General features: G+C 45.2%; 2 protein-coding genes across 3 annotated transcripts in view; both read left to right on the forward strand.

Annotated features, from left to right (window-relative positions):
• The first annotated feature begins 216 nt into the window (after window positions 1-216).
• The window catches only part of LOC144106212 (uncharacterized), a 56,046-nt gene continuing 28,531 nt past the window's right edge, over window positions 217-27,731 (forward strand). Inside the window, exons 1-4 of one of the 2 annotated variants that reach the window (XM_077638950.1) lie at window positions 217-380; window positions 2,181-2,219; window positions 2,496-2,688; window positions 4,945-5,108. In XM_077638950.1, the coding sequence (XP_077495076.1) occupies window positions 291-380; window positions 2,181-2,219; window positions 2,496-2,688; window positions 4,945-5,030 (408 nt within the window). In that variant the 5' untranslated portion in view covers window positions 217-290 and the 3' untranslated portion in view covers window positions 5,031-5,108. Of the gene's footprint in view, window positions 381-2,180; window positions 2,220-2,495; window positions 2,689-4,944; window positions 5,109-27,731 lie in introns of those variants that run through there. The other variant, XR_013308932.1, reaches the window with a different exon arrangement.
• Window positions 17,623-22,500, forward strand: LOC144106837 (uncharacterized). The gene is made up of 4 exons (XM_077639781.1): window positions 17,623-17,768; window positions 19,571-19,609; window positions 19,886-20,078; window positions 22,337-22,500. Exons 1-4 carry the CDS (start codon window positions 17,679-17,681, stop codon window positions 22,420-22,422), a joined length of 408 nt encoding a protein of 135 aa, XP_077495907.1. The 5' UTR covers window positions 17,623-17,678; the 3' UTR covers window positions 22,423-22,500.

Below are 27,731 nucleotides of genomic sequence, written 5' to 3' on the forward strand. Positions count from 1 at the left end.
GAACAACTTGAAGCACTCTGCATTGTTTTCGACTTTATGTTGTTGAATTTGTTTTGCCGAAAATTTTGACGAAATTTTTAATCGAATGACTTTCATACTGCTGACCATCTTGTGCAGTTTCCAAAAAAAAAAGTGACACAGGGGGAGAGAGAGAACTTCCACAGGAGGAAGTTGGGGAAATTGGAAGCAGAAAAAAAAGTGTCATCAGGTCAAAGCAAAATCATCCAGCTACTGTATAAAATGACGGGACATTTCCGTCCTACTGCGGCTACTGAATTGGAGCAGGTGCCATGATGAACTCACTGAAGACCCTGATGGCTGTTGTCGCTGCAGTTTTCATCATTGTTATTCTGTACTCTGCCGGAAATCATGCAGCAGAGGTAAGTGCCAACTTTACATCGCGTAAATTCTACGAATTACAGTGTAGCTTGACATGCTAAAAAAATGGACGCAGACCGAATGAAAACTGCCTTCCCTTTACTTTCTAATGTGTTCCAGGGATTGCGCTTGTTAAAATTGCCCTATTTGAACACAGATAACATACTCATGTCAGTAGGGAGCTTTGCTTAGTGGCTGTATTACTAGAGTACGCTGAGAGAAATAATTTACGGATCATGAGTACCTTCTTTCGCAAACGAGAGCACAGCAAGTGGACGTAGAAAAGCTCCAATCGTGAGACTAAAAATGGAATAGACTTCATACTATGCCCTCACCCTGGCATCGCGCAGGATGTGGACGTCCTCGGAAAGTTGCGTTGTTGGCACCACAGGATGGTAAGGTCTTGAATTAGCCTAGACTTGAAGAGGGAACGGATGAAGCTAACGAAGCGGAAGCCCATTAACGAGTTAGTGGCAAGAGCGAAAGTAGAGGAATTGAGGATATCGGTCGAGAACAGATATTCGGGTTTAACTGAAGACGACGACTATAATGTTAACGCTATGAACGATGACCTCAAAGCTATCATTACGGTGTACGCAGCACAGGTAGGCGGTAGGTTGCTTCGACAGGATGCGGGCAAACTCTCTCAGGAGAAAAAAGATGTGATTAAGAGACATCAAAGCATGACAACATCAAACCCCACATAGAGACTACCGCTGCCAGAACTCAAGAGGTGAACTGAAAATCATGATCAATGAGTCAAACAGGCAGAGCAGAATGCTGGGTCTAAAAATTAACATGCAGAAAGCCAATGTAATGTTCAACAGTCTCGAAAGAGAACAGCAGTTCACAATTGGCAGCGAGGTGCTGGAAGTGGTATGGGAATATGTCTACTTAGGGCAGGTAGTGACAGCTGACTCGGATCATGAGAAGGAAGTACGTGTAAGAATAAGAATGGGATGGAACGCATATGGCAGATTCTTTTAGATCATGAATGGCAGTTTACCTGTATTCCTCAAGAGAAAAGTGTACAACCGCTGTATCTTACCGGTATTAACCTACGGGGCAGAAACGTGGAGGATAATGAGGAGGGTTCATCTTAAGGACAACGCGAGGAGCTATGGAAAAAAATGATAGGTGTAATGTTAAGAAGCAGGCAGAGTTGGTGAGGGAACAAACGCGGGTTAATGGCATCCTAGTCGAAATCAAGAGGAAGAAGTGGCCTTGGGCCGGGCATGTAATGCGAAGGCAAGATAACCGCTGGTTCTTAAGGGTACCGGAGTGGATTCCAAGAGAAGGCAAGCGTAGCAGGGGGCGGCAGAAGGTTAGGTGGGCGGACGAGATCAAGAAGTTTGCGGGCATAGGGTGGTCTGAGCTGGCGCTAGACAGGATTAATTGGACATACAGGAGAGGAATTTATCCTGCAGCGGGTGTAGTCAGGCTGATGATGGAGAATGATGAATGATATGAATACAGAAAAGCAATACACTCAATAAAACCCAAGGAACACATCACAAAATAAAACATTAGAAATAACGAAAATGCAAAGCACAGTACAATACATCCCGCTCTAATTACTGCGGGACAAAAATGGGAAATTACTGCAGGGAGTTTTGTTCTGAAGTGGTTTGAGGAAAAAATGAAATTTTGTATATCCAAGTTCGTGAAGATACGTGCGATGTGGTAATAAATGTTTATAGCGGACGTTCTAAGGTGTTTTTGGAGAAGTCATCTGTTCAGTGCAAAGTTGAGAAAATTACAGACACTGAAGGAAGACTACTTTCGCTTTTTTTTTATTTCAGGGCGCGAGACCAGCGCTGGATTACCCCGCATGGTTGCCGGTGAGTCGAGAAGTTGACAAATTAATACTTAATTAAAATAACTGCTTAGTTCGAAGTCGTGTGCTCTTTATGTGTGTCCATTAGGTGCATGAACAAAACATGCCTCTTTGCGTTCTGAGGGTCATGTACTTCCAGCGCGCTTCGTTGATTTTGAGCGGGATGTTTTGCGCAGCAATCAGCAAAATGCGCAAAACACCCTTGGGTGTGTGGGGGCAGCCATACGTGCACTTTTGTCATAGTGCAAATAAAGTAACAATGTCGTAATATTTCCTCCAGCGTCACGACGTGGGAGAACCTTGCGATGTCGAGCGCAACTGTCAAATAGGCCTTTGCTGTGCCCGGATGACTCTAGAGGAGGGAAACAAATGCCGAGCGAGGAACAGCACAGTCGGCCTGCGCTGCTCGAAGAAAAGGTGGCCGAATGGCACCATAACTAAAGCCTACATCGGAGGCTGCCCCTGCGGCAAAGGTGAGTACGCTGTATCGTTGCGGCTATTTTAGGTGCGCACTCTCCAACAGCTTAGTAATGCGAAGGAAATGATCAAAGACCAAAGTGTTGTGCTGTTTGCGAGAACATCTTGAGTGGACATGAAAAAAATGTAACGAAAACAGAAATGAGATACGTTTTTCTGCTCTTCTGGATTAGGTTAAACTGATTTTACGCACGCATCCATGAGCATAATTATTGTTCTTAAGGTGATACGGGGCAGCGAGACGAGGTTTCTTGCAGTTTGTGATTGAGACAAGAATAACAAATTAGGAGCCCTATTCTCTAAGGAGACATGACGTAGTGCGACTTTGCAGCATTCGTGAGAAGCGACCAGACGATTGTTTTATTGGGGACCAGATCTCACCATTGGCTGCACATCGCAACCATTGCCGAGCCGGTTCGTGTGGCGGGAAATGTCTTCGGCACGACCTTGTGACTTAGTTTAAAGCAGTCGTGCAGTCACTATTGCATCACAACAAATGAAATGATATGGGGACATGGATACTCACAGAATGCGGCCCCTGGATAAGACTTCAGAAGGTATTTCGATGGTGAAAACCTTTTTAAGAGCCTATAAATGCAGTTGCTCAGCCTTTTTTTGGACGACATTGCATTTATTTATTTTTGTCAGAAATCATTTATTTAAGCTATAAGTGCTATAACCTATACATGCTGGCCCCATACCCTCAACAGAAGAAAGAAAAAAAAATGAAAATTGGTTTTGAGGAAAGAAAATGGCGCAGCAACTGTCTCCCATATCTCGGTGGACACCCGAACCATGCCGTAAGGTAAGGGGTAAGAGACGGAGTGAAAGAAGAAAGAGAGAAAGAGGTGCCGTAGTCGGAGAAGGAGAGCCTGGCAGGCTTTCACGGGCGGCGATCGCCGCGTTGCCTGCCCGGCTATGTCGTCTAGCTCCGTCAGCGGGCGGGCACCAAGACGATCCAATTCACTGCATGCTGGTCCGGCTCTATTTGCAGGGCATGCATGTGCAGGAAACATGCGGTCGAAACTAAATTGGCAGAGTTCGCATCAGAGCTAAAGTTTTTTGTCACAGCGAACTCGAACATTTACAAAAATTTTAAATTTTCCGTCCCATTGGTAAGCAGCACAAAAGAAGAAAAGGTGCCCCCCCCCCCCCCGTCTGGAAGACGTTGAAGTAGCGCGCGTTAGCAGTTTTGTTTACTAGAATTGATATGAATGATATTGAAGTGAGGTACAGAAACGGAAATACGAATTTGACATCTTGGATTTATAAGTGATAGCACCAATGTATCACCAGTTGGATATATCAGTGACGTCGCCGATCAATCACCAATTCGATATACTAAAGACGTCACCATTCAATCACCAATTGGATTGCTATACGATTTATTATGGGGGCCGCCATCTTGAATTCCTTGGACTTCGAAAATTTTGCGGCGAATTTCCCCCCAAGATATCGAGAAACGTGATGAGTAAAAAGTAACGCTCTTAAAATTTCATCACTGAAAGGAGTTTGAATTTTGAATCAGCTCCACCACAAAAAGGGCGGCTCCATTTCTCAATTCTTTATACCAGTGGTCTTCAAACTTCAGCCTGCGGGACGCAACCCTTAAGTGCGCCTGCTGTCGCGCGCGCATCATATCGAAGATTTTATGGACGACCCTTTCCGATTAGTACGCGTCGATCCGCGTGGGTTGTAATATGAGCTGGGTCTGTTCAGAACTGCAGCCGTAACCAGAATGACACCGGCTGCCAACGCCCGATGCCTGGCTATTTGGGCACGTGTGTGGGTGAGATAAGCTGCTTTCCTTACTCCAGAGGCGTGGGATCCTTACACGTTCACGGGGAGGCGGAAAATATCGCTAGCTAAACTGCTGTCAGCCTGGAAAATTATTCTTCAGCATTTTGATAGGATTCAAGAACTCGCGGTCGCCAACAAATGCAACAAATTTCGTATCTGAAGGTAGCAACAGCAGCGCCGAATAAAGCGTACTCCCCAAGAGAGGATTTTTGTGGGTTATTCATAGGCAGTAGCGGCCGCGGCGGCGTTGAGATGTTTTGACGCTTGCACACAATGGCTTTTCTCATCGATGCCACAATTTTGTTTACAATGTATCTTGGCATTTGAACCTTCTCAACTTTTGCGCATTTTGGCAGAGAAATGAAAACAAGCATTACATTCAGTATTTTAATTTGATGAAAACTATTACATTTTTATCGTAAAGGCTTTAACAACAAGGTGTGCATCCACAGGTCTGAGGTGCAAGATGGATCGCCGACTTAGATATGGTACCTGCGAGCATTATCCGAAAAAAAATGTGTCCCAAAAGGAAGTTTGAGATTAACGAGCTACCTCTGAGACACGGGCGCTCTTCAAGCTATGTGACGCCAATAAAATGTTTCGGCTTTGAAAGAAAGTGTTTCTGAGACCTTCATTTGCTCATGTATTCAGTAGAAGAGAAAATAATTCGGTTAACTGATTCAGTTTCTTCAGCATTTCACATCGTCTACCATATATAATACTCTTAATATAGTAAGTAAGTGCGCAAGAATTCCCGCAAGGGCACCTTGAGTCTCAAGGTGATGGTGCTTGGCGCCACCACGGACCCTAGCTCACCGCACCGAAGCTGTCATCCGCACCGTGGCGATAGGTTTTAAGGTGTAGGGTAGAAACCATGAACGGTGGCGGTCGGCGCCATGGTCAAGCTCCGGCCGAAGGGCTCCCCGTCTGTTTACCAGGCGGGGGGCTCCGGGACCTTCCTGTGAATAAGACGGTGAACCACAGGCGACATTTAGGAACCGTCATTATATACATAGCGCATGAGTAATTCTTCCTCTAAAAAACCTGATCGGTCCCTGAAAAGGAACCGCACCGATGAAAGCACTGCCAGAACTCGACCCAACTCTCAACATTTTTCTCGCTTCCTGATTGTCTACTCGCTTGTAGATAATGAACCAATTGCTGCCATATATGTTTTTCTCATTGCTAGGACTCCGGAAAAAATGATAGGCAAAAACTACAATGCAAATAAAAACTCACATCCGGTGACCTTCTTGTCGAAGTGTCACAGAAAGACCACTCGGACACTCTACTCAAGCAAAAAGAGTTTGCTCACCTCTTGGTCTGGGCTGCGGAGCAAAGCCTCCCAGGATTCTATAGTGCGTGAGCTATCATATTTAGCCGGGCACGTCCACACCATGTGGACCAAATTCATCGGTCAAGCCCTTGCTGCTGCTGTATCCCAAGGGATCCCGGCCGACGGCTAGGACCGACAGGGGAGATGGACTTCTCTCCTGGCGTTCATTGACTGGTGTTACAATAAAGTTGTTTCTCTCTCTCTCTCTCTCTCACCTCTTGGTAACCATCTCGTCCCACCGCAGCCTGAAAACTGTACAAGGTGTTATATCCGAACGTGACCTAATCCGTGAAACAGACTCAGACCTCCTTGAAGGCTTCCGAGATCAAGGTGTCATTTCCCTTCGTCGCATCGCCATAAGGCGTAACGACGAAGAGGTGGTAACACCCCACATCGTGTTAACTTTTGAACGTACCCGTCTACCAGATGCTGTCAAAGCAGAATTCATCCACTGCAAAGTCCGCCCATACATTCAAAACCCGAGAAGATGTTTTAATTGTCAAAAGTACGGACATAGATCAAAAACGTGCCGGGGAAAACTCACATGTGCGATGTGCGGTGCCCATGAGCACCCAACAGAAAACTGCAGTGCCGTTCAAGTAGAGTGTCCAAATTGCCACGGGCCACACGCCACGTATTCGCGGACATGTGAGACATTTCAAAACAAGAAAAAAATCATCCAACTGAAAGTAACTGAAAATATCACATTCCCTGAAGCCCGGAAGAAGCTCTCGCTTCTCTCCGGAAGATCCTACGCTGACGCAGCGCGCAGGGGGGCCGGGAGGCGTCTAGTCACGGTGGGCACGCAATACAGCCTCGCTGATGCAGGCCCATTTCGGCCCCTCACCAAGCAGCCTCAGGCTGCACTAAACTTTGATGTTCCAGAGGTCAACTTCTCGCAGACCTCTGGAAAAACACAGACAAGTGAGAGGGAGTCTTTCCCTCTTGAAAAATCCACGTCTGCCTCCACGTCTGCTTCCGCATCTCCAGCGGAAGCAATGGAGGTGGCACCGGGATGCCCAGTCCCGCAGGCGATGAGGGAGTCCCCCAAAAAGAGGCGGAACACTCTGGACCGCCTCAAAACAAAAATACATATTCCAGTGAAGCCGCCTGTAAAGGTGGCGACATCTAAATAACACCCCAATAGCCTTCGCTTTCTCGCTAAGAATTATGGATGTCGAGAGCATTATTTACTGGAACTGCAGAGGTCTTCTTAAGAACCTGGATGACATATATGAAATACTCGCGCAATATCATCCAAACATACTTTGCCTTCAAGAAATACACTTAAACCCAGCACATGCAAACTTTCTAAAAAAATATGTAGTATACAGGAAGGACAGGCAAGGCAGTGCCCACTCATCAGGTGGCGTCGCTATAGTGGCTCAGAATTCAATTCCTTCCCTATGTCTTCCACTTGCTACTCATTTAGAGGCAGTGGCAATACGAGCCCTAACTTTTGGCAGAGTAATAACCATATGCTCTTTATATATCCCACCAGATCATCGCCTGTCAATTGATGAGCTCGAAAAACTCATTGGCCAGCTACCCGAGCCGTTCGTGTCGGTTGGAGACTTTAACGCACACCACCCATTATGGGGAGGTAATAGAACCGATTCTCGAGGCAGGCAAATTGAAAAATTCTTGTTATCATCTGGCTCATGTTTATTAAATAGAAAAGAACCAACACATTTTAATGCAACACACAGCTCATATACGGCGATAGACCTTGCTATTGGCTCGCCATTGCTCTTGGCAGCTACTGAGTGGGCTGTTATTAATAACCTCTATGGAAGTGACCACTTCCCCATTTCTTTAAAATACATGGGAAATATAAATCCGAGGGTAGATAATCCTATAAGGTTTAAAGAACAGATTGCTGACTGGACGCTGTTCCGGGAACTCTCAACACTGCCCTGTTCATCAATAACGAACATATGCATAGATGAGTCCCAATCCTTGGTCACATTGCATATTATAGATGCTGCACAGAAATCCATTCCACAGACATCAGAAAAAATACGCAACAAACGAAAGCCATGGTGGAATGCACAGTGCGAGAAAGCTCGTCATGACCAAAATAATGCATAGTCAAAATTCCGCCGTTATCCTACGGCTGACAACTTAGTCAACTTCAAGCGAGCTAAAGCAAATGGTAGGCGTACTCGGCATATATCCAAACGCGAAAGCTGGCAATCATTTCTCTCCTCTGTAAATTCTTACACAGATACACATAAAGTGTACAGTAGACTAAAAGCACTTAAAGGGCATAGTTCACATCCAATTCCTCTTGTTAGCACTGCTGGTGATACATTGGAGCACCAAGCAGATACACTAGGCAAACATTTTGAATACACTTTTAGCTCAGCACATTATACAGATTCCTTCTTGAGATACAAGCTAGCTGAGGAGCGCAAACCTATTCACAATAATAAAAGGCCATCAGTAGAAGGATACAATAGCCCATTCACTTTACAAGAGTTGAAAGTGTCCTTAGGCACTTGTGGGAACTCAACAGCAGCAGGTCCTGACAGGGTTACATATGGAATGCTTAGGCACCTGCATGAACAAACCCTTGAAACTATCCTGTGCCTGTTTAATAAGATATGGGCTGCTGGACACCTTCCAAAAGCCTGGAAAGAAGCAATTATTATTCCGGTATTAAAGCAAGGCAAAGGAGCCACACTTGCGGCCAGTTATCGGCCAATTGCCCTAACCAGCTGTTTATGTAAGCTCTTTGAAAAAATGGTAAATCGTCTCCTTGTGCATTTTCTTGAGATCAATGGCCTTCTTGACCAGCACCAAGCTGGATTTAGAGCTATCTGATCAACCACTGACCAGTTCGTTGCCTTCGAGTCCTACGTAAGGGATGCCTTTGTGCATTCAGCAGCACTGTTTATCTGTTTTCTTTGATTTAGAGAAAGCTTACGATACCACATGGCGTTATGGTATCATCCGTGACCTGTTCGCCTTTGGGATCTCGGGAAATAAGCTGTACACCATTCAAAGTTATCTGTCTGAGCGAAAATTCAAGGTCCGTGTAGTGAATTCGATATCCAAGCAGTTTATACAAGAGAATGGTGCCCCTCAAGGCGGCGTTCTCAGCTGCACTCTTTTTATAGTGAAAATGAATTCATTAAAAGCGTCCTGCCTAGATCTATATCCTACTCCGCTTATGTCGACGATATACAAATAAGTTACAAGTCATGTAATTTGTTCATCTGTGAGCGGCAAATACAGCTCGGTGTAAACAAAGTAGCAAAGTGGGCAGACCAAAATATATTTAAACTCAATTCATCAAAGACTGTAAGTGTACTCTTCACAAAAAAGCGTGGTATTAGGCCTGAACCCGACATCACACTTAATGGGCAGAGTATTGCTGTCCAAAGAGAGCACAAATTTCTTGGTGTCATAGTCGACGAAAAGCTTACATTCATCAAACACATTAAACGCCTTAGACTTAAATGCATTAAATCAATGAACCTTTTAAAACTTCTGTCCCACCAGTCCTGGGGTACAGATCGAGACTGTCTGCTGAATCTTCTGAATAATGTAATTCTGTCACGTATAGACTACGGCTCAGTAGTGTACGAGTCAGCACGAAAAAGCACCTTAAAAATGCTCGACGCTGTGTACCACCTGGGTCTGCGGTTGGCTACTGGTGCTTTCCGTACAAGCCCAATTGCCAGCTTGTACGTTGAGGCGGACCGATGGTCACTTGAACGACGACGGAAATACACAACTATAACGTATGCTACTAAGACATTATCTCATGCTGACCATCCATGCAACGCGCTGTTGCGAAACCCAACCAGTACACTGCTGTTTGCAAAAAGACCGTCTGAAACCCCACCCTTACCCATTAGAGTCGCCACACTTGTCCAAGACATGAACATACCACTGTCCAACATTCTAGTAACTTCTACTAAAGGCACAATTGCTCCCTGGCAGGTGTATCCAGTTGACTGCGACACATCTTTTCGTGAGGTTGGTAAGAATGGGCCACCAATTGCTATAAAACAGCATTTCTTATCCCTACAAGCAAAATATCAGTGAACAGAGTTTTACACTGATGCCTCAAAGACATCCTCAGTTTTATGTGCAGTTTACAATAGTCAGTTTTCTGAAACAAAAACCATGAATAGACACACAAGCATATTTACTGTGGAATGTCATGGTATTCTGTTGGCTGTTAGATTCATCCTGGAAAAGAAAATCCCAAGCTCTGTTATATACTCAGATTCTCTAAGTGTGATTATAGCCCTGTCTTCTGGAAAACCCTGTAAAAACCCTGTAATGAATTCCGTCCTGAAATGCTATAAGTCTGCATGCACATTTAACCTCAAAATTACAGTAATCTGGGTACCAGGTCACTGTGGAATAAACGGAAATGAAGAAGCTGATAGGCTTGCAGCATCAGGTGCCGAACTGAGTAGTATAGATATAAAAGAACTCCCGTACCAGGACCTCCCATATATTAGGACTGCACTTGGCAAAGAGTGGCAGCAGGATCGGGATGAGGAAACAGACAACAAACTGCACACAATAAAACCACGGATTGGGAGGTATGCCACAGAAAAACAAAATAGATTCAAAGAAGTTGCTCTCTGCAGACTGAGGATAGGACATACATTCACCACACACTCACATCTTCTACAGGATACTCCGGCACCGCAATGTACGAGATGTGGAGCCCACATCTCGGTTGTCCACACATTAATCACATGCCCCAGACTGGATACACAAAGACGACATCACTTCCCTGAACTGTACACATTTAAAGTACCAATGCACCCTTCATTATTTTTAGGTGATCACCGCATGTTCTCATTGGATAGGGTTTATAAATTTTTAACTGAAGTAGGTTTTTTACGAGGGATTTCATACTCAAAGTAATCTCAGCACCTCCTCAATGCTGAGGAGAGTGCTGAGCTTACCCATAACTGCCAGAAGACGCCTCGCCCTCCTTGCTCATTCAAGGACTATGGTTGAGGCTATCTGGCTTCGTCTTTCATATATAACTCCTTTTAAAACAAGTTTTAAGCGCTACATCACTTTAAGCCATTCCTCCAGATATTTAAACACCCTCTTCCAACTATAACCATGCACATACTCAGTACTCTTAGGCCCTATACACCTGGATTTAACTTTACCATCTGCACACATTTTAGCCCGAGTCGACCATAAGCCTTGTGTTTGGCGCTCTTTGGCCCCAGTTGCCCTTGCGCTATTAAAAACCTGGCATCATCATCATCAGAGACACGCGGTATAATAATAGCATAAAAAATGGAGTGATACTGCTGTAAAAATAAGAATAAATGAAAGATGGCTGGACTTTTACTGGCGTAAGTGCAGTGGAAGGCACTTAGAGATATGTAGTAATGCGTTTCCCTTCGCATTTACAGCTAATAAGGTTTTGGTGGACGGAATAAGTTGCTCTCAGAGCAAGTAAATGAAGCGTAAATTCGGAAATAAAGCCTACAAAAGACGACCTTGGTTGGACCGGACGTGTGTCTTCGTCTTAGTATTCAGGCTGATGTTTTTTCAAGGAAGTTTAAGAGATTGTTTGCCTAGAAGTGCTATGCACAAGTCTTCGTCCGGCTGCTCCTTGGGCATTTTTGATATGATGATTCCTGCACTAAAATTGTTATTTTCAAGATTTGAAGTATGACTTATTGCATGCTCAGGCGCAAAATCTATCTCGCTTGCCCTCACAAAGAAAAGAATGATCATTCCATTGTCGTAACAGTGTGTCACACAGCCGGCTCATCTTGAAACCGCAAGCGAATTTAACAGACCAAAATGGCAACAAAGCAGACGGGACAGCGATGAACCGTTAAGTTTTTTTTTGTTCTGTCCCGTCACTTGGGCTGACAGCTCTGTTCTGGCATTTTTTTTGTGTCTGTGCATGTCTTTGCGCGGCAGCTCTGGTTCCTGAACCAGAGCTCTTGGCTTACGCTCCAGAAAAGCAGTTTCCACTTCTGATTCCTAATATACAATATAGACTCAGGGCCACCTGCCTCGGTGTTAAAAAAAAGCACCAATGAAAATGGGAGAGAACGGCTGCATAAATCTTTCGGTGTAAATAAGGGACCGAAAATGCAGACTTGCACAGGTGCGATCATGTGCACGTATATAGAAATGCACAGGTGATGATAGCATGCGATCCGACCAATCTGCTTTAGCAGAAGTGGACGTACATATCTCAGTTAGACTGATCGCCTTGCCAGTGCGTTTTGCTGCTAAAGCCATGTAACTGTCGTGCTGCTAAAGCAAGGCCAGATGCTTATACATTACGCTTTCGATGTACCCGAAAATAAGCTGCTTACATCTGGCGACGATGTTCTTTTGACAACGCAGCTTAGCAGCTTGATAATCCGTTTCACGTACCGTCGGGTGCAAAAGTGACAAAACCTCCTCCAAGTTCCGGCCCGTGCCACTCTGCGTAGGGGCGCCACCTGACAAAGCAATTCTGGTGTCAAAACGGGCCCGCAGCGCCAGCCTCGACACCAGACGCGTTTAGTCAGGTGGCTCCCCAACGTAGAGTGGCGCCGGTCGGAACTTGGAGGGGTGGGTGACAGGGCGGTATGTCTTTTACTTCTGCCCCCGATGATACAGCTGGATTTTGCTGTTGCTGACTCTTATCACGCTCACGACCACGCCGAATCTCGGCTGCTGAGGGTGGCTGATGCGACAGTCTCCCATGGCGAAATCGCTGCACGCCCCCACGCGACCTCTACTCTGGGCCGCGAGGAAGACGAATCAGCCATGGGCGCGTGAGGTGCGCTCGGCCTATTCATGTGATCAGGATGCAACACCACCGTCAGCAACGACACTAAACTTGCTAACTGATAGTTCACAGCCTAGCCCTGCGTGCCTTAATAAGCCGGACGCGTGAGGAGCCCTCGTGCAGCGCTATAGAAGTGCTAAGCCAGATGACGTCATGTCCATCACCGGAGCGTTCCCTACAACAGATTGCCCCTGTAAAAGCATGTTAACAGCAAGGAGAATCGATACATACATGGCGCCCCTGGATGGCCTGAAAGCAGTGGGCCATCCTGCGCATATGCCCGTTTAAGAGGCGTTTCAGAGACAGGAAAGGAAATCAAGGAACAAAAAATTACGGCACGAACAAAGGTCAATCTCATCAGAATGCTGGAGCATGAACCGTTTCCATGATCGGTGACACTCCAGTGCTTAGGTTAGGCTTTCTCGATTTTTCTCTGCAGTTCGCTCACAGATCTGCTACACCTATCGAAGGCATTGCTTCAAACATGTTGTCTTCCGTAATCAACCAACTGGTTGCGCTGCCACTTCCTGAAGGTGTACGGCAGTCATCACATTGTTGGCACCACGCGTTGGTCTACCCCGCACCGCATTCCGCGATGAAATCGCTTCTATCGCGCTGCCAAAGACCTCACAGCTCAATTCACAACCATACACAACACTGCACCACGTTTTTAGGGCGAGGCACAAAAGTGCACAGTCTACGCGCGCGCGCTGCTTTCTTTTCTCGGACGTTTCGCCCTTAGCCTGCACACGTCGTTTCCGTTTTAAATAAGTTTACGTCACAGCTCTCTTTTTTTTCCGCACCGTCCGACACACACTGCAAGCAAGACCATTTTACTGCTCCAAGTCCGACGCGTGTCTTCTGTTTCTCCCCGCTCTTTCGTATCCCCCATTTCTCCGTTCTTTCGTTCTCCCACTTTCTATGCCTGCCCGAGAAACACTGCAAGCTCGGCGCAGTGCCTTTTCCTCCAGAGCGGTTTACATTTTCGTTCTCCCTCTACTACCTCCCCTTTCTCCACGCTTCTTCGATGCGTGCCCTCCCGTAGGCTTGTTCCGGTAGTAGTAGTAGTAGTAGTAGTAGTAGTAGTAGTAGTAGCAGTAGTAGTATAGTAGTAAACATTTATTCGTGAAAAGGGCAGTAAGGGCGGAAAAGAGCTACAGTGAGTGGAGCCTTCATTTTATTCACTCTGGCTTGGCTTGGATTATGACCTTCCGCTGTGTCGCTAGGTGCGGGCTGGACAGAGTGGCCTCCCGCATGTCCTCCGTTTTTTTGTATTTGCATTTCTGGAGGTTCAGGGCCTGCACACCCACACGTAACCTGGTAGGCTCTGGGTCTTGGTCGCTCCACGGACATGCTTCTTTCTGGTGTTCCGGAAAATGTACGGTACTTATGTAAATCCGGGGAGGTACCAATCGGAAATTCTCTCCAGACTCTGCCTTGCTGTGCTCTGAGTCCCTTGTGGCGAAGACGGCAATGCTGATGTTGTGTGCGTAGATGTTATAACCGTGAACCTTAGACCACTGGGACGAAGTGAGTGGTTGGAATGGTTGCGGGGTCTTGGATTGTGACCGCTCGGTTTGTATGTTCTCGAGCTAGTCGCTCCACGACGTTATTACCCTCAAGTCCCGAGTGCGCCGGGGCCCACGTGATTTGATGTTTGAGCGAGGAGTTTTTAGCCAATGAATTAGTAGCGAAGTGTGTAATTTTTTTATGTATTCTGCCTGGAAGAAGGAGCCGACATGCCTCTTGATAGTCGGCAATTATGTGGTGTTCTCGACTGGTTGCATCTCCATGGTGGACGGCTGGTACTCCCATTACAGCCTCAGTTTCAGTAACTGTACAATGTAGGATTGGAATGCTAAGTACTTCTTAGCATGAAGAGTCTGTCACTACAGCTACAGCGAAGTTTAAGAATTTTTTATATAGGGCAGCGTCCACGTATACCGCCTTCGGACTTCCTTTTCTGCGCTTTAGGTAGTTCACTCTGGCATTTCTCCTGCCTGCATTTTTAATTCGACATTTTTCAGGCAGAATTACAAAGAAATTAATATTTACGCACAATCCCTATGCGTACTTAAAACCCTCCACTCGAGAAATGCAATCCTTACGCTACTTGGTCACATCATACACAACATAGCAATAGCAATAGCTTAGGGAAAAAGCATAAAACTCTGCTGGGTACCGAGTCATGCCGGAATTAAAGGCAAGGAGAAAGCAGACCTCTGCGCTGCTCAAGCTCGTGGCAAGCAAATAAAAAAAGTAAATGTACCCTTTAAAGATTGCAGGAAATTAGTACATCGTAAGCAAGGAAAAAAATGGCAGTCCGCTTGGAACAGCGAAGCAAATAAGAAAATACACTTTGTAAGACCAGTTTTAGGTGAATGGAAGCCCTGCGCCCACCAGGGATGTTTCAAGGAAGTTATCTGCTGTCATCGTATAGGACACACACACCTCACGCATAACTTCCTACTGACAAAACAAGACAACTCCCTATCTGAATTATGCGAAGATGAGCTAATAGTAAACTATGCTTTATTTTCGTTCAGTAAACTCGAAACACTAAGAAAAAAGGATTTTGCAGTTTTTTTACAATGAACACGTACCATTCCAACCGAGTTTTCCCTTACGTGAAGGTGAAATTGTTGATTTTCAGATGTTTTTTAATTTTTTAAAGAGAACAGGTGTGTGAACAAATTGTAGATTTGATTAAGTGTGGTCAATTAATCACAACAAACAGACTTTTTTAACCACAACTAAGACACCTTCCAATTTCTGAGAAGAAGTCTGAGGTCTTCATTTAATTGTTGGGAGCCTCAAATTCCTTGACCTTCGTGCTAGAAGCCCGTGAGCTTGTCGATGTCCATCAGTGCGGTTTCAAAAAGGCATGCTCCGCAACAGACCACCTAGTTCGCCTTGAAAATACTGTCTGTGAGGCCTTCATACACAAACAACAATGTCTTGCTGTTTATTTCGATTTAGAGACAGCATATCACACAACCTGGAGGTACGGAATTCTTCACGACCTGGCTGAACTTGGCATTCGTGGCAGGATGTTGTACTGCCTAAAAGGCTTCCTGTCAAACCGTTCATTCAATGTACGCATCGGTTCAATCCTCTCGAGAATTTTCATTCAGGAAAATGGAGTGCCTCAAGGAGGTGTCTTAAGCACGACCCTCTTTGTTGTCAAAATGAATTCGATTAGCAAAATAATTCCAATGTCTGTTATGTATTCGATCTATGTCGACGATCTGCAGATAGCTTGCACGTCCTCAAACAAATCAACATGTGAAAGACAAGTGCAGGTAACAATAAATAAACTTTCAACATGGGCTGACCGAAATGGTTTCCAGTTCTCCCCACAGAAAACAGTGGCCATTCTTTTCGCGCTCAAATGTGGCCTACAGACAGATTCTAGACTACACCTGAACGAAACCGAATTACCGATAAAAAGGGAACACAAATTTCTGGGCATAACGTTTGACAAAAAACTGACCTTCTTGCCCCACATAAAGAACCTGAAGAATAAAACTTCTCGATCATTAAATATCTTGAAGGTGCTTTCACATAAACGCTGGGGGTCTGATAGAACCTGCCTTTTGCACATCTACCGCAGCATAGTTATTTTTTGCCTAGATTATGGGTGTATAGTGTACAACTCGCTCGACCATCCTACCGCAAGCAATTAGACCCAGTACATAATTCAGCTTTGCGCCTTGCAAGTGGGGCATACAGAACATCACCAATAAACAGCCTATATGTCGAATGTAACGAACCAGCCCTCGCAGATAGAAGAGCCATGATCACATGTGCATACGTCCTAAAAACCCGTTCACTGCAAAAACATCTCTGCTACTCCATAGTTACGAAGTGACCGTCCAAGCAGCTTTTTAGTAACAAACCGAATGCGACGAGACCCATTATCCTCCGTTTTGAAGAAATTTTCCAGGAATTGGGTATTTTAGACACACTACCTGATGTCGCCCAGAGACCCAAACCACTGCCACCTTGGTACACCTTTCTCGCTGTAGGGGACTACACAATGACACAATTTCAGTAAAAGCAAACTCCACGTGAACACATACTGCAAGAATTTTTGGCACTAGAGGAAAAGTACAAAGAATGCAAAGCATTTTATACAGACGGTTCTAAAACATCACTTTAGGTAGGAAGTGCTGTGGTGCAAGACAAATGGGAAAAGGTAGTTCGGTTACCTCAGTGAGCGTTAATTTTCTCAGCTGAATGTCATGCCATTTCGGTGGCGGTATCAAAAATAGTCGAAAAGAACATGTGTGACCACCCCCGCCCTATATCAGATTGGAGTTTGTGCACCTGTCTCTTCGTGATATTCAGTAGGAAGTTATAGGTGGAAGACTGCATGATGTATTCTGTCCAGAGCTGCTCAGGAAACAATACTTAGCTGCTTCATCTGCCTATGATATACTGATTTCTGCAGTAAAATTGTCATTTTTTAAGCTCTGAATTATTCTTGGTTCGATATCAAAGAGCCAATTCGTTGGGCCTCACAGAGACAATAAGAATTGTTCCTCGTCGTGGTTGTTCCTAAGGCAGCCGCCACACATTTTGAACTGCCAGCTCAGCGAAGCTCACGGATTCACTTCAAATCAAAGAGAACAATAATAAATCGTTCAGTGTGCTCTCCTGTCACTGCGTCTCGTCATTCAAGCTATGTTACAGCATTTCCATGCATTATTTCTTTTTTTTTGTAGACTAGTTTGCGAGCCAGACCAATTTGCAACAACACTCCGGGAGAAAAACTTGAAGCACTCTGCATTGTTTTCGCCTTTATGTTGTTGAATTTGTTTTGCCGGAAATTTTGACGAAATTTTTAATCAAGTGACTTTTATGCTGCTCACCATCTTGTGCAGTTTCTAAAAAAAAAGAAGAGAGACGGGGGAGAGAGAGAACTTCCACAGGAGGAAGTTGGGGAAATTGGAAGCAGAAAAAAAAGTGTCATCAGGTCAAAGCAAAATCATCCAGCTACTGTATAAAATGACGGGACATTTCCGTCCTACTGCGGCTACTGAATTGGAGCAGGTGCCATGATGAACTCACTGAAGACCCTGATGGCTGTTGTCGCTGCAGTTTTCATCATTGTTATTCTGTACTCTGCCGGAAATCATGCAGCAGAGGTAAGTGCTAACTTCACATCGTGTAAATTCTACGAATTACAGTGTAGCTTGATATGCTAAAAAATGGACGCAGTCCGAATGAAAACTGCCTTCCCTTTACTTTCTAATGTGTTCCAGGGATTGCGCTTGTTAAAATTGCCCTATTTGAACACAGATAACATACGCATGTCAGTAGGGAGCTTTGCTTAGTGGCTGTATTACTAGAGTACGCTGAGAGAAATAATTTACGGATCATGAGTACCTTCTTTCGCAAACGAGAGCACAGCAAGTGGACGTAGAAAAGCTCCAATCGTGAGACTAAATATGGAATAGACTTCATACTATGCCCTCACCCTGGCATCGCGCAGGATGTGGACGTCCTCGGAAAGTTGCGTTGCAGGCACCACACAGGATGGTAAGGTCTGGAATTAGCCTAGACTTGAAGAGGGAACGGATGAAGCTAGCGAAGCGGAAGCCCATTAACGAGTTAGTGGCAAGAGCGAAAGTAGAGGAATTGAGGATATCGCTCGAGAACAGATATTTGGGTTTAACTGTAGACGACGACTATAATGTTAACGCTATGAACGATAACCTCAAAGCTATCATTACGGTGTACGCAGCACAGGTAGGCGGTAGGTTGCTTCGACAGGATGCGGGCAAACTCTCTCAGGAGAAAAAAGATGTGATTAAGAGACATCAAAGCATGACAACATCAAACCCCACATAGAGAATACAGCTGGCAGAACTCAAGAGGTGAACTGAAAATCATGATCAATGAGTCAAACAGGCAGAGCAGAATGCTGGGTCTAAACATTAACATGCAGAAAGCCAAAGTAATGTTCAACAGTCTCGCAAGAGAACAGCAGTTCACGATTGGCAGCGAGGTGCTGGAAGTGGTAAGGGAATATGTCTACTTAGGACAGGTAGTGACAGCTGACTCGGATCATGAGAGGGAACTACGTGTAAGAATAAGAATGGGGTGGAACGCATATGGCAGATTCTCTCAGATCATGAATGGCAGTTTACCTGTATTCCTCAAGAGAAAAGTGTACAACAGCTGTATATTACCGGTACTAACCTACGGGGCAGAAACGTGGAGGATAATGAGGAGGGTTCAACTTAAGGACAACGCAATGAGCTATGGAAAAAAATGATAGGTGTAATGTTAAGAAGCAGGCAGAGTGGGCGAGGGAACAAACGCGGGTTAATGGCATCCTAGTCGAAATCAAGAGGAAGAAATGTCCTTGGGCCGGGCATGTAATGCGAAGGCAAGATAACCGCTGGTTCTTAAGGGTAACGGAGTGGGTTCCAAGAGAAGGCAAGCGTAGCAGGGGGCGGCAGAAGGTTAGGTGGGCGGACGAGATCAAGAAGTTTGCGGGCATAGGGTGGTCTGAGCTGGCGCTAGACAGGATTAATTGGACATACAGGAGAGGAATTTATCCTGCAGCGGGTGTAGTCAGGCTGATGATGGAGAATGATGAATGATATGAATACAGAAAAGCAATACACGCAATAAAACCCAAGGAACACATCACATAATAAAACATTAGAAATAACGAAAATGCAACGCACATTACAATACATCCCACTCTAATTACTGCGGGACAAAAATGGGAAATTACTGCAAGAAGTTTTGTTCTGAAGTCGTTTGAGGAAAAAATGAAATTTTATATATCCAAGTTAGTGAAAATACGTGCGATGTGGTAATAAATGTCTATAGCGGACGTTCTAAGTGTTTTGTGGAGAAGTAGTCGTCTGTTCAGTGCGAAGTTGAGAAAATTACAGACACTGAAGGAAGACTACTTTCGCTTGTTTTATTTCAGGGCGCGAAGCCAGCGCTGGATTACCCCACATGGTTGACGGTGAGTCGAGAGGCTGACAAAATAATACTTAATAAAAATAACTGCTTAGTTCGAAGTCGTGTGCTCTTTAAGTGTGTCCATATGGTGCATGAACAAAACATGCCTCTTTGCGTTCTGAGGGTCATGTACTTCCGGCGCGCTTCGTTCATTTTGAGCGGGATGTTTTGTGCAGCAATCAGCAAAATGTGCAAAACACCCTTGGGTGTGTGGGGGCAGCCATACGTGCACTTTTGTCATAGTGCAAATAAAGTAACAATGTCGTAATATTTCCTCCAGCGTCACGACGAGGGAGAACCTTGCGATGTCGAGCGCAACTGTCAAATAGGCCTTTGCTGTGCCCGGATGACTCGAGAGGAGGGAAACAAATGCCGAGCGAGGAACAGCACCGTCGGCCTGCGCTGCTCGAAGAGAAGGTGGCCGAAAGGCACCATATCTAAAGCCTACATCGGAGGCTGCCCCTGCGGCAAAGGTGAGTACGCTGTATCGTTGCGGCTCTTTTAGGTGCGCACTCTCCAACAGCTTAGTAATGCGAAGGAAATGATCAAAGACCAAAGTGTTGTGCTGTTTGTGAGAACATCTTGAGTGGACATGAAAAAAGTGTAACGAGAACTGAAATGAGATACGTTTTTCTGCTCTTCTGGATTAGGTTAAACTGATTTTACGCACGCATCCATGAGCATAATTATTGTTCTTAAGGTGATACAGGGCAGCGGGACGAGGTTTCTTGCAGTTTGTGATTGAGACAAGAATAACAAATTAGGAGCCCTATTCTATAAGGAGACATGACGTATTGCGACTTTGCAGCATTCGTGAGAAGCGACCAGACGATTGTTTTATTGGGGACCAGATCTCACCATTGGCTGCACATCGCAACCTTTGCCGAGCCGGTTCGTGTGGCGGGAAATGTCTTCGGCACGACCTTGTGACTTAGTTTAAAGCAGTCGTGCAGTCACTATTGCTTCACAACAAATGAAATGGTATGTGGACATGGATACCCACAGAATGCGGCCCCTGGATAATACTTCACAAAGTATTTTGACGGTGGAAACCTTTTTAAGAGCCTATAAATGCAATTGCTCGGCATTTTTTTTTGCACGACTTTGCATTTATTTATTTTTCTCAGAAATCAGTTATTTAAGCTATAAGAGCTATAACCTATACATGCTGGCCCCATACCCTCAACAGAAGAAAGAAATAAATTGAAAATTGGTTTTGAGGAAAGAAAATGGCGCAGTAACTGTCTCCCATATCTCGGTGGACACCCGAACCACGCCGTAAGGTAAGGGGTAAGAGACGGAGTGAAAGAAGAAAGAGAGAAAGAGGTGCCGTAGTCGGAGAAGGAGAGCCTGGCAGGCTTTCACGGGCGGCGATCGCCGCGTTGCCTGCCCGACTATGTCGTCTAGCTCCGTCAGCGGGCGTGCACCAAGACGATCCGGTTCACTGCAAGCTGGTCCGGCCCTATTTGCAGGGCACGCATGTGCAGGAAACATGCGGTCGAAACTAAATTGGCAGAGTTCGCATCAGAGCTAAAGTTTTTTGTCGCAGCGAACTCGAACATTTACAAAAATTTTAAATTTTCCGTCCCATTGGTAAGCAGCACAAAAGAAGAAAAGGTGCCCCCCCCCCCCCCCGTCTGGAAGACGTTGAAGTAGCGCGCGTTAGCAGTTTGGTTTACTAGAATTGATATGAATGACATTGAAGTGAGGTACAGAAATGGAAATACGAATTTGACATCTTGGATTTATAAGTGATAGCACCAATGTATCACCAGTTGGATATATCAGTGACGTCACCGATCAATCACCAATTCGATATACTAAAGACGTCACCATTCAATCACCAATTGGATTGCTATACGATTTATTATGGGGGCCGCCATCTTGAATTCCTCGGACTTCGAAAATTTTGCGGCGAATTTCCCCCCAAGATATCGAGAAACGTGATGAGTAAAAAGTAACGCTCTTAACATTTCATCACTGAAAGGAGTTTGAATTTTGAATCAGCTCCACCACAAAATGGGCGGCTCCATTTCTCAATTCTTCAGACCAGTGGTCTTCAAACTTCAGCCTGCGGGACGCAACCCTTAAGTGCGCCTGCTGTCGCGCGCGCATCATATCGAAGCTCTTATGCACGACCCTTTCCGATTAGTACGCGTCGATCCGCCTGGGTTGCGATATGAGCTGGGTCTGTTCAGAGCTGCAGCCGTAACCAGAATGACACCGGCTGCCAACGCCCGATGCCTGGCTATTCGGGCACGTGTGTGGGTTAGATAAGCTGCTTTCCTTACTCCAGAGGCGTGGGATCCTTACACGTTCACGGGGAGGCGGAAAATATCGTTAGCTAAACTGCTGTCAGCCTGGAAAATTATCCTTCAGCATTTTGATAGGATTCATAACTCGCGGTCGCCAACAAATGCAACAAATTTCGTATCTGAAGATAGCAACAGCAGCGCCGAATAAAGCGTACTCCCCAAGAGAGGATTTTTGTGGGTTATTCATAGGCAGTAGCGGCCGCGGCGGCGTTGAGATGTTTTGTCGCTTGCACGCAATGGCGCTTTCGCATCGATGCCACAATTTTGTTTACAATGTATCTTGGCATTTGAATCTTCTCAACTTTTGCGCATTTTGGCAGAGAAATGAAAACAAGCATTACATTCAGTATTTTAATTTGATGAAAACTATTACATTTTTATCGTAAAGGCTTTAACAACAAGGTGTGCATCCACAGGTCTGAGGTGCAAGATGGATCGCCAACTTGGATATGGTACCTGCGAGCATTATCCGAAAAAAAATGTGTCCCAAATGGAAGGTTGAGATTAACGAGCTACCTCTGAGACATGGGCGCTCTTCAAGCTATGTGACGCCAATAAAATGTTTCGGCTTTGAAAGAAAGTGTTTCTGAGACCTTCATTTGCTCATGTATTCAGTAGAAGAGAAAATAATTCGGTTAACTGTTTCAGTTTCTTCAGCATTTCACATCGCCTACCATATATAATACTCTTAATATAGTAAGTAAGTGCGCAAGAATTCCCGCAAGGGCACCTTGAGTCTCAAGGTGATGGTGCTTGGCGCCACCACGGACCCTAGCTCACCGTACCGAAGCTGTCATCCGCACCGTGGCGATAGGTTTTAAGGTGAAGGGTAGAAACCATGAACGGTGGCGGTCGGAGCCATGGTCAAGCTCCGGCCGAAGGGCTCCCCGTCTGTTTACCAGGCGGGGGGCTCCGGGACCTTCCTGTGAATAAGACGGTGAACCACAGGCGACATTTAGGAACCGTCATTATATACATAGCGCATGAGTAATTCTTCCTCTAAAAAACCTGATCGGTCCCTGAAAAGGAACCGCACCGATGAAAGCACTGCCAGAACTCGACCCAACTTTCAACATTTTTCTCGCTTCCTGATTGTCTACCCGCTTGTAGACAATGAACCAATTGCTGCCATATCTGTTTTTCTCATTGCTAGGACTCCGGAAAAAATGATAGGCAAAAACTACAATGCAAAAAAACTCACATCCGGTGACCTTCTTGTCGAAGTGTCACAGAAAGACCACTCGGACACTCTACTCAAGCAAAAACAGTTTGCTCACCTCTTGGTAACCATCTCGTCCCACCGCAGCCTGAAAACTACAAGGTGTTATATCCGAACGCGACCTAATCCGTGAAACAGACTCAGACCTCCTTGAAGGCTTCCGAGATCAAGGTGTCATTGCCCTTCGTCGCATCGCCATAAGGCGTAACGACGAAGAGGTGGTAACACCCCACATCGTGTTAACTTTTGAACGTACCCGTCTACCAGATGCTGTCAAAGCAGAATTCATCCACTGCATAGTCCGCCCATACATTCCAAACCCGAGAAGATGTTTTAATTGTCAAAAGTACGGACATGGATCAAAAACGTGCCGGGGAAAACTCACATGTGCGAAGTGCGGTGCCCATGAGCACCCAACAGAAAACTGCAGTGCCGTTCAAGTAGAGTGTCCAAATTGCCACGGGCCACTTATTCGCGGACATGTGAGACATTTCAAAACGAGAAAAAAAATCATCCAACTGAAAGTAACTGAAAATATCACATTCCCTGAAGCCCTGAAGAAGCTCTCGCTTCTCTCCGGAAGTTCCTACGCTGACGCAGCGCGCAGGGGGGCCGGGAGGCGTCTAGTCACGGTGGGCACGCAATACAGCATCGCTGATGCAGGCCCACTTCGGCCCCTCACCAAGCAGCCTCAGGCTGCACTAAACTTTGATGTTCCAGAGGTCAACTTCTCGCAGACCTCTGGAAAAACACAGACAAGTGAGAGGGAGTCTTTCCCTCTTGAAAAATTCACGGCTGCCTCCACGTCTGCTTCCGCATCTCCAGCGGAAGCAATGGAGGTGGCACCGGGATCCCCAGTACCGCAGGCGATGAGGGAGTCCCCCAAAAATAGGCGGAACTCTCTGGACCGCCTCAAAACAAAAAGACATATTCCAGTGAAGCCGCCTGTAAAGGTGGCGACATCTAAATAACACCCCAATAGCCTTCGCTTTCTCGCTAAGAAATATGGATGTCGAGAGCATTATTTACTGGAACTGCAGAGGTCTTCTTAAGAACCTGGATGACATATATGAAATACTCGCGCAATATCATCCAAACATACTTTGCCTTCAAGAAACACACTTAACCCCAGCACATGCAAACTTTCTAAAAAAATATGTAGTATACAGGAAGGACAGGCAAGGCAGTGCCCACTCATCAGGTGGCGTCGCTATAGTGGCTCAGAATTCAATTCCTTCCCAATGTCTTCCACTTGCTACTGATTTAGAGACAGTGGCAATACGAGCCCTAACTTTCGGCAGAGTAATAACCATATGCTCTTTATATATCCCACCAGATCATCGCCTGTCAATTGATGAGCTCGAAAAACTTATTGGCCAGCTACCCGAGCCGTTCGTGTTGGTTGGAGACTTTAACGCACACCACCCATTATGGGGAGGTAATAGAACCGATTCTCGAGGCAGGCTAATTGAAAAATTCTTGTTATCATCTGGCTCATGTTTATTCAATAGAAAAGAACCGACACATTTTAATGCAACACACAGCTCATATACGGCGATAGACCTTGCTATTGGCTCGTCATTGCTCTTGGCAGCTACTGAGTGGGCTGTTATTAATAACCTCTATGGAAGTGACCACTTCCCCATTTCTTTAAAATACATGGGAAATATAACTCCGAGGGTAGATAATCCTATAAGGTTTAAAGAACAGATTGCTGACTGGAAGCTGTTCAGGGAACTCTCAACACTGCCCTGTTCATCAATAACGAACATAAGCATAGATGAGTCCCAATCCTTGGTCACATTGCATATTATAGATGCTGCACAGAAATCCATTCCACAGACATCAGGAAAAATACGCAACAAACGAAAGCCATGGTGGAATGCACAGTGCGAGAAAGCTCGTCATGACCAAAATAATGCATAGTCAAAATTCCGCCGTTATCCAACGGCTGACAACTTAGTCATCTTCAAGCGAGCTAAAGCAAATGGTAGGCGTACTCGGCATATATCCAAACGCGAAAGCTGGCAATCATTTCTCTCCTCTGTAAATTCTTACACAGATACACATAAAGTGTGCAGTAGACTAAAAGCACTTAAAGGGCATAGTTCACATCCTATTCCTCTTGTTAGCACTGCTGGTGATACATTGGAGCACCAAGCAGATACACTAGGCAAACATTTTGAATACACTTTTAGCTCAGCACATTATACAGATTCCTTCTTGAGATACAAGCTAGCTGAGGAGCGCAAACCTATTCACAATAATAAAAGGCCATCAGTAGAAGGATACAATAGCCCATTCACTTTACAAGAGTTGAAAGTGTCCTTAGGCACTTGTGGGAACTCAACAGCAGCAGGTCCTGACAGGGTTACATATGGAATGCTTAGGCACCTGCATGAACAAACCCTTAAAACTATCCTGTGCCTGTTTAATAAGATATGGGCTGCTGGACACCTTCCAAAAGCCTGGAAAGAAGCAATTATTATTCCGGTATTAAAGCAAGGCAAAGGAGCCACACTTGCGGCCAGTTATCGGCCAATTGCCCTAACCAGCTGTTTATGTAAGCTCTTTGAAAAAATGGTAAATCGTCGCCTTGTGCATTTTCTTGAGATCAATGGCCTTCTTGACCAGCACCAAGCTGCATTTAGAGCTATCTGATCAACCACTGACCAGTTCGTTGCCTTCGAGTCCTACGTAAGGGATGCCTTTGTGCATTCAGCAGCACTGTTTATCTGTTTTCTTTGATTTAGAGAAAGCTTACGATACCACATGGCGTTATGGTATCATCCGTGACCTGTTCGCCTTTGGGATTATAGCCCTGTCTTCTGGAAAACCCTGTAAAAACCCTGTAATGAATTCCGTCCTGAAATGCTATAAGTCTGCATGCACATTTAACCTCAAAATTACAGTAATCTGGGTACCAGGTCACTGTGGAATAAACGGAAATGAAGAAGCTGATAGGCTTGCAGCATCAGGTGCCGAACTGAGTAGTATAGATATAAAAGAACTCCCGTACCAGGACCTCAGGCCATATATTAGGACTGCACTTGGCAAAGAGTGGCAGCAGGATCGGGATGAGGAAACAGACAACAAACTGCACACAATAAAACCACGGATTGGGAGGTATGCCACAGAAAAACAAAATAGATTCAAAGAAGTTGCTCTCTGCAGACTGAGGATAGGACATACATTCACCACACACTCACATCTTCTACAGGATACTCCGGCACCGCAATGTACGAGATGTGGAGCCCACATCTCGGTTGTCCACACATTAATCACATGCCCCAGACTGGATACACAAAGACGACATCACTTCCCTGAACTGTACACATTTAAAGTACCAATGTACCCTTCATTATTTTTAGGTGATCACCGCATGTTCTCATTGGATAGGGTTTATAAATTTTTAACTGAAGTAGGTTTTTTACGAGGGATTTCATACTCAAAGTAATCTCAGCACCTCCTCAATGCTGAGGAGAGTGCTGAGCTTACCCATAACTGCCAGAAGACGCCTCGCCCTCCTTGCTCATTCAAGGACTATGGTTGAGGCTATCTGGCTTCGTCTTTCATATATAACTCCTTTTAAAACAAGTTTTAAGCGCTACATCACTTTAAGCCATTCCTCCAGATACTTAAACACCCTCTTCCAACTATAACCATGCACATACTCAGTACTCTTAGGCCCTATACACCTGGATTTAACTTTACCATCTGCACACATTTTAGCCCGAGTCGACCATAAACCTTGTGTTTGGCGCTCTTTGGCCCCAGTTGCCCTTGCGCTATTAAAAACCTGGCATCATCATCATCAGAGACACGCGGTATAATAATAGCATAAAAAATGGAGTGATACTGCTGTAAAAATAAGAATAAATAAAAGATGGCTGGACTTTTACTGGCGTAAGTGCAGTGGAAGGCACTCAGAGATATGTAGTAATGCGTTTCCCTTCGCATTTACAGGTAATAATGTTTCGGTGGACGGAAAAAGTTGCTCTCAGAGCAAGTAAATGAAGCGTAAATTCGGATATAAAGGCTACAAAAGACGACCTTGGTTGGACCGGACGTGTGTCTGTTCGTCTTAGTATTCAGGCTGATGTTTTTTCAAGGAATTTTAAGAGATTGTTTGCCTAGAAGTGCTATGCACAAGTCCTCGTCCGGCTGCTCCTTGGGCATTTTTGATATGATGATTCCTGCACTAAAATTGTTATTTTCAAGATTTGAAGTATGACTTATTGCATGCTCAGGCGCAAAATCTATCTCGCTTGCCCTCACAAAGAAAAGAATGATCATTCCATTGTCGTAACAGTGTGTCACACAGCCGGCTCATCTTGAAACCGCAAGCGAATTTAACAGACCAAAATGACAACAAAGCAGACGGGACAGTGATGAACCGTTAAGGTTTTTTTTGTTCTGTCCCGTCACTTGGGCTGACAGTTCTGTTCTGGCATTTTTTTTGTCTGTGCATGTCTTTGCGCGGCAGCTCTGGTTCCTGAACCAGAGCTCTTGGGTTACACTCCAGAAAAGCAGTTTCCACTTCTGATTCCTAATATGCAATATAGACTCAGGGCCACCTGCCTCGGTGTTAA

Source organism: Amblyomma americanum, chromosome 10 (assembly GCF_052857255.1).
Source record: "Amblyomma americanum isolate KBUSLIRL-KWMA chromosome 10, ASM5285725v1, whole genome shotgun sequence".
Taxonomy (NCBI): Eukaryota; Metazoa; Arthropoda; class Arachnida; order Ixodida; family Ixodidae; genus Amblyomma; species Amblyomma americanum.